Here is a 7,471-nt window from a genome sequence, read left to right as displayed (position 1 = left end):
TAGACAAAAGTCACTCCCACTTGTTAATGTTTCCTTTGACTGTCTATATAAACAACACATTATGGGCATTTTATATTAAAAAAAAAAACCCATTTGGCAACTGTTACTAGGCAGTGCAAAACAGGTTAAAAAAAATCATAAATCCAGCCTTTCAGCGCACACAGCTAGAGTCACAAACATCAAGATCCATAAATGAAGGTTTCTGTAATTCTTATTATTTAATAATGCACTTCCAACAAAATTGCCATTTGGGCATACAATATGATCATCTGGCATCAAAAAATCATAAATCCAGCCTTTCAGCGCACACAGCTAGAGTCACAAACATCAAGATCCATAAATCAGGGTTTCCTGTAATTCTTATTATTTTATTGAACATTTCTTCAAAAGAATAATATAAAGTTCTTATTAGACCAACAAGAAATTTGGTGCCACAGATCAGCACCTGAGATTACATGAGATGATTATATAGTTTATATTTGTAAAGCACTGTTCTGTGCCTAGTGTGTGTTCTACTTGTCTGGCTCATTCAACATGTTCTATTCAAACAATGTTTTCATCACCCAGGGGGTTTTGAAATTGTGTTATGACTGAGCATAACAGATGCCTTCAACTAGACAAAATGAGAATACCTTAAAACACTTGTGTACAACATATAAAAGCTTTGTGTGTAAGCTGTACCTTATTGTGAAGTAAAACTGTTCTCAGCAATCTAATCTAGGCTTGACACGAAGATTTAATCCATCTTCAGTCATATGGAGTGTCAGTGAGGGACGATATTTCACTTCCTTACCTTCAACAGCTTCAAATTTGAAGAAACGTACAAGCACAGCAGCAAAAATCTTCATTTGCATGTATGCAAAGTCCTTCCCAAGACAAATGCGAGGCCCAGCCTGTAAGTCAAGCACGACACCTTATCGATTTGAAGACATTATCATAGGTACTTTTTCAAAAGATTAAGTATCAGGGTTAGGGCACTTACCTGAAATGCAGTGAATTTGAATGGTGACTGGGACTTAAAAACTCCATTCTCAAGCCATCTCTCAGGCCTAAACTCCTCTGCATCACTGCCCCAGATGTATGTCATTCTTCCCATTGAGTAAGGGACATAGCTGATGAGATCACCTTTCTTGATTTTGAATCCATCAGGAAGGATGTCATCAGAAACTACATACTTTGCATCCTGCAAATGTTGTTTTGTCAATTTGTGATGAGCCATACACTTCAAAATCAATACTAAATGGAGAGGATGATCAATATAGGAGGCATTTTATTCAAAAGGTACAATGATTTCTGCACTTCTGGAATCCAAAATTCAAATGACCTTATCCATATTTTTGCAATGGTTTTGGGCAAACCCACAAATGCAATGAAAATATGGATATAATAGTGTGTCATATATCCTCTATCCTAACTGACAGAATTCCAGTGCATTCTAACAAGAGGAGAAACGAGACTAACAAAGCACAATTATTGATGGACAATGATCAGTCAAAAGAATTTTGAGGATACCTAAATCACTGAAGAAATATATGAGTCTTACCGCAGGAACAGCTGGGTGTAAGCGCAAGGCTTCTGATAAAGCTGCTTGAAGATAGTGCATGTTATCCAATACTGTGTGCGTCAGACTTTGAGAAAACATACTTATAGATTCTTCAATTGACATACATTCATTCTCCTTGACCAGGTCAAGAATTTCATGAAGAATCTTTCCTTCAACATCTGGATTTTTGCAAAGCAAGTGAAAAAACCAACATAGGGTAACTGCAGTTGTGTCCCTGCCAGCTATCATGAAATTCAGAATAATATCTCGGAGATACTTGTCCGAGTAACTCTCTGGGTGTTTCTCACTCAATGCAATAAAGCGAGACAATATATCTGGTTTTACCTGTAAAAATATTTGAAGCCAGTGGCAGAGAAAGAAGGTCATGAGTACCAGCAATAAACTTGTCAGAGAAAATGTGAAAAGAACAATTAGATAGTCTGCTTGTGACATAAGTTCCAAATCAAGACTAAGACTGGTGTGAGCATTCCCTTACATCGTTATTTTGGACAGAAATCTCCTGTCTTCTCTTCTGAATAACCTTGTAGACAAAATCATCCACTGTTTTGATGCTTTCCTTCACGGCGACTTCTGACCCAATATTGAAGTATCTTTTTAATTTCCACGAAAGATCAACATAACGCCACAAAAGCATAGCATTTGCAGTATCAAAAGCCTCTGCAAAAGATGCCTCTGCTCCAGAGTTGGCACTTGATAAGCTGTTGATCTCCACTCCAAATCCCAGTTTGCAGATTGCATCCATTGTTGATTTCAGTAAAAGACCCTATTGACATTTATCCCTGTCCAATTATGATTCTGCACCATACTCTTTTGTCATAGATATTCACACAAGGATATATAGAGAAATACAGAGAAAAGTGATTGTGGAAAGAAATCGCATCCTAGGGATATGCCCTCTAGCAATAACTTGTATGGATAGCAACTGCAATCCCAAGAAGGCCTTAGGGGATGATGTCAGTAATCGTTTTCTCACAGGGCACTTGGCCTTCTTCATTGGAATTTCAAGAAGCAACCATTAACACAAAAGTCATTGGTGACTTGTTAGTAAGTCTTCAAACTGCAATTTCTCTCTATATATTTCAAGAAGGCCTCAGGGATCGTTTCTGAAAATGTAAATGGAAAGTAACTCAATTGTATGACTGTTTTGTTTGACTGAAGTCCGATCCTCCTTTAGCCGCTCTGCCAACTTATTCCACATTTTTTGGCTAACTCGCCAAAATTACTCATGCGCCAAAGGTCCTATAACCACTTTATCTCTGCCATATTTGACTTTGGAGTCCTCAAATTTGACTAGCTCTAACTAGTTGTATACAGAGTTTGTGACCGAGGTCACAGAGAGTTATAAAAGAAAATAATTCCTCGAGGCTTAAGGTAAAAAGAAGCTAGCAGAAGTTGTTGTTGTGGTGTTATATATATATATATATATATATATGAGTTAAAGTACTTTGGCCTGTGTATTAGGCCCTTACAGGCTTGAACTAGTTGGAAGAATTTAGTACTATGGACGAGAATTTACAATGTTTTTCAATGTATTACTGAAGTATATTTTGGATGTTAAAATAAACTGTTTCTTAAAACATCGAGTGAGTTTAAGAAATCAAATGAGTTTCTATACGGGTGAGACCACTACTAATCAATTCCAAAAGAGATTGAAATTTTTTATTTCAGCATGTTTTTTTCTTTTGAAATAAGAAATCAAGTGAGTTTCAAGAAAAAAGATTGCACTTTTTTATTTCTATTTTTAAACAAAAACATGTTTTTTTCTTTTGAAAAAGGAAAGAAGGTACTAGCTTCCTCACTTTGAATCTTCTACTTTATACATGAGAATTTGATATAAAACAAAATGAAACCACAAAAAAAAAATGACTTGCAGTGAATACAACTATCCCTCCATAAAACCATAGAGTACGGATAAAACCATAGGGTACGGATAAGGTATTAGCTTCTCATTTTGAAATTATGTTGCAAATATCGGCATCGGATAAAATCGGTAAGAGTCTCGAAAAAATGAGAAAATATCGACAAATATTAACAAAATCAAGATACCATCGAGATACATGATAAGATAATATGATATAGAATAAAGATGAAACCACTTGAAAAAATTTGAGTTTGCCTATTTATTAACAAATAAAATTAAGTTGGTTTACTTATTAACTCACTCCGTACAAACAAATGCAATTCTAATTATAATATTTCAAACAGATAATAGGTTAAGAATTTATCATGCCTGCATCTCTACTGTTTGCTTTGTTCCACAAGCTTCCAAAAGAATTCTGGAAAGTTTCACTGCATTCTCTCGGAAAACAACACTGCTGAAGTCCTTCAACACTTTAGTGGAGAACTCAAAACTAGCTAATTTTCGCTGTTGTCGCCACTGCTCGCCATCAACATTGAAAATGCCATCCCCAAGAAGGTCTTCTATAATATCATGGTTGAACTTTCCCTATAATTTTTTCAAAACTACATAAATCAGAACAGTATACATAAAAATATGACTCGATATAACATAACCAATTTCTTCATGTAACAGAAGCTGACCTTGACGTAGTTTGCAAAATTAAATCTAAGGATGTGCTCCACATTTGCAGGATCAGTGGTAAAAACATAGCTGCGGGTGGGATAAGCTATCCTGTAAGTTTTGTAGCGCATGTGATGATCACAGAGAAAGTCATGTACGCGTTTGAAATTGATGATGTGAGCAACCATGGTTGCAGCCACAGGGGGGCACAATTCACCACTCCATTTCACTTTGAAATAAAGTATCACCAACAAAGCCAGCGCTATTGATGCTGCGGCATATTCTAGGCTCACATCCATTGTTTCTTCTGGCAAGACAGATATGACTGTGATGAAATGAAATGGGTGTAAGGAATTGTCTGGGTTATGTTATTTTAGGAAAAGCTAAGGACCTTGGTTCCATTTAAATAACCTTCTGCATGCAACACTGACTTCGAAGAGTTACGGGTCGTGGGGAAGAACTTCCACGCGCTGAATCAGGTGCCTGTTCTCAGCCCAAAATTATAGGTCACTGCCAAATCACATGTTACAGATTATGTGATTCTGATGAGTGGTCAAGGAAGCTCGAAATTGACTTGCCTCGTTAGACGAAGTGCGTTTGATGTAAAAAGATGGTGGCCTATATATGTCTATGTCATGGTTTAAATTTTATCATTTTGTGGGAGTGGTGGAGGGTTGAAGTTATTTCGATAAAACAAGTTACTTGACATATTTTATATTATTATATTTATTTATTAGGGGGAAAATTTATTATAATTTAGTTGTTAAATTAGAAGTGACGATAATTATCTCTCATTGTGTGAGAGTGTAAGTTGATTCATTACCATTATTGAAGGAAAATCATACCACTTCCAATGACTTTGTAAGGTGGCAAATTTTCACCCTTCCTAGATACCTTTGGGTTTTGGACATTAACATGTTTCCTTACATATGAGAAAAAAGAGCCCTTAGCCAAGTATAAATAGTTTTAGAGCATACCCCATGCCTATATATATATATATATATATATATAATTTTATTTTAAATTAATATATAAGTGAAACATATGTACTTTTAAATAAACATATAACAAAACAACATAAAGTAACAATAAGTAAGAGTGTTGTGGCAGGTTAGTCCATGTAATTCAAATTGCATGAAAAATTATAACCTATATTCGCCAATGCTAAATTAATAGAGGGCAATAGGCAAATCCAATTCTATAGTCTTGTTTTGGCGAAGTAATAATAAAGATGTGTAGAGGATAAATCAATTGCTACATATATACTTTTAAATAAACATATAACAAAACAACATAAAGTAACAATAAGAGTGTGTGTAGTGGATAAATCAATTGCTACATATGTACTTTTAAATAAACATATAACAAAACAACATAAAATAACAATAAGTAAGAGTGTCCATGTAACTCAAATTGCATGAAAAATTATAATCTATATTCGCCAATGCTAAATTAATAGTGTTCAATAGGCAAATCAAATTCTATAGCCTTGCTTTGGCGAAGTAATAAAAGAGATGAAAGGACTTTTCATAGTTTTACTCCTACATAAGTGTTAAGGGAAACATAAATAATGGCCAGAAATAATTCCTCAGAAGTATATTAATTTACATCTTATTCCTATCCGTTTCTAATGAAAACACTTCTTAGTGTGAAGAAGCCTAGTATGTCAAGGAGTCACAAAAAAGTACCAAGACTTCTATATTTACAGAAACAGACCAAGAAACTATTTATCAACAAACAACCTAGGCAGCAACTTAGTACATTATCTATTGAAAATATCATCATGTAACATAACCAACCAAGAAAAAAACATAAAGGTTCAAAAACCAATGACCGACTACATATTTGGCATCGCATAATAATACCAAAAAACTGCAAAATGAGAAAAACAGTGAAAAGTGCACTCAAACTCCTCTCAAGGAGATTGAATTTGTTGCAGTTGATTACTAGAGGGGATAAGCAGTCTCCCGCTACTTAGAAGTTGGATGCCCCATCTCTCTTCAAAAAATATATAGCCCTTCTCCTCATGAAGAGATTTCTTAGATAGAGAGTTTGTCAGATGATTCCATTCACTATAGATGCGCTGAAAAAAGAGAATATGGAAATGGTCCTTTATTAGATTAATTGTCTCCATCCATGATTGAAGAATGAGGGTTTGTAAGTGATTTCTCCCATTTAACCGTTCAATGACACATTTTGCGATTTTAATTCTCTCCATCCATGATTGAAGAATGAGGGTTTGTAAGTGATCTCTCCCATTTAACCATTCAATGACACATTTTGAATCGCAATAGACTTGCAAAGAAGCAAGATTAATGGAAGCAACTGAATGAAGAAAGGCCCAACAGATTTATGCTTTCGTGTTGGTACCAGTGCCAATATTCAGCAAGTGATTCCTTGAGAGGAGCAAGAGAGCCCCAGTTCCACAAATACCATCTTTTTGAGCACCATGAAAAAAGCCAGCATTTTCATATTGTGGGATCGGGGTAGAAGAAAAGTGACGAGACTTCTTGGGCTTCAAAGGTCTGATATATTCAAAGAAAAGCCTAAAAGTTGTTGAAGGATACCAGAATAATTAACAATAATACCCTCGAAAATCCTATTGTTACATACATTCCATATGTCCAATGACAAGAAAATAGGCAGAGCTCTTAAATTCCCGATAGGTTGATCCCACCAATGGATACAAGATTCAAGAAAACAAATTGGTCCACCATACATCAAATTGAGAGCAGAAAAAACAGTGTGGCACAAGGCTTTTGAGAAATTACATTGAAAAAAGAGATGATCAATCGATTTAGGGCCATTCAAACAAAGTGCAAATATGTTGGGTCCATGAAAGCCACCACGGAGCAGGTTATCCCATGCCAAGATTTTGTTTTTAAGAGCCAACCAAATTAGTCACCTGATTTTAAGGAGTGGCCACTCCCACAGGCTCCTTGTCCACCATTTATCCCTGGAGTGAGTGGCAGAAGAAAAAATCGCATCATATGCAAGTCCAACACTGACAAGTCCAGACGATGAGTTCCAGCACCACACAATTTAATCCTCGCTGTCCGATAAGGTGAGACCACTATGCATCAACTTGGTGATATAGGCATCCCACTAAAAGGCCAGTAATCCTTGTAATCCCAAATTTGTTGAGTACTTCCACCTACCATTGAGTGAGGCCTGAGAACAAGGCATATAAGCATGAAAAATCTCGTTGACACCATGAGCATGTAGTTGTGCACTTAACTCATTAGATAAGATATAAAAGGACGACCCACTAATAAAAGGATCAACCCCGACGATGCTAACCTTTGAGGAAAGCTAATTTAAAATCCAAGGGCGGGCTTCTACCAAAACCTTACATATATTCGAACCAACAATATACTTAGAAGGCT

The 7,471-nt window shown here is 35.8% G+C and overlaps 1 protein-coding gene across 2 annotated transcripts; it reads right to left on the bottom strand.

Moving 5' to 3' along the window:
• Positions 1-336: 336 nt before the first annotated feature.
• On the bottom strand, positions 337-7,221 carry LOC149195484 (cytochrome P450 704C1-like). 2 transcript variants are annotated; one of them, XM_089405333.1, is made up of 6 exons: positions 6,991-7,221; positions 3,795-4,010; positions 2,040-2,327; positions 1,544-1,888; positions 983-1,183; positions 337-893 (listed from the first exon to the last, which is right to left on the bottom strand). In XM_089405333.1, exons 2-6 carry the CDS (start codon positions 3,798-3,800, stop codon positions 705-707), a joined length of 1,029 nt encoding a protein of 342 aa, XP_089261459.1. In that variant the 5' UTR covers positions 3,801-4,010; positions 6,991-7,221; the 3' UTR covers positions 337-704. The 2 variants fall into 2 exon arrangements, with proteins under 2 accessions (XP_089261459.1, XP_089261458.1); XM_089405332.1 differs by lacking the exon at positions 6,991-7,221 and adding an exon at positions 4,106-4,671 and having other exon boundaries at positions 341-893.
• Between the last annotated feature and the right edge of the window lie 250 nt (positions 7,222-7,471).

Source organism: Pinus tabuliformis, chromosome 2_2 (genome assembly GCF_031772625.1).
Source record: "Pinus tabuliformis cultivar Carrire ecotype Pingquan chromosome 2_2, CPIR1, whole genome shotgun sequence".
Classification (NCBI taxonomy): domain Eukaryota; kingdom Viridiplantae; phylum Streptophyta; class Pinopsida; order Pinales; family Pinaceae; genus Pinus; species Pinus tabuliformis.
This window is presented reverse-complemented; position numbering and strand designations above follow the sequence as displayed.

Bases quoted from the DNA above. Each gene is read 5' to 3' on its own strand.
- LOC149195484 (XM_089405332.1), bottom strand. From the start codon at position 4,384: ATGGATGTGAGCCTAGAATATGCCGCAGCATCAATAGCGCTGGCTTTG. The intron at 1,889-2,039 runs GTAAGGGAATGC...ATATTTTTACAG, and splicing joins TTTCTGTCCAAAATAACGAT to GTAAAACCAGATATATTGTC. The intron at 894-982 runs GTAAGTGCCCTA...CTTGACTTACAG, and splicing joins TCAAATTCACTGCATTTCAG to GCTGGGCCTCGCATTTGTCT.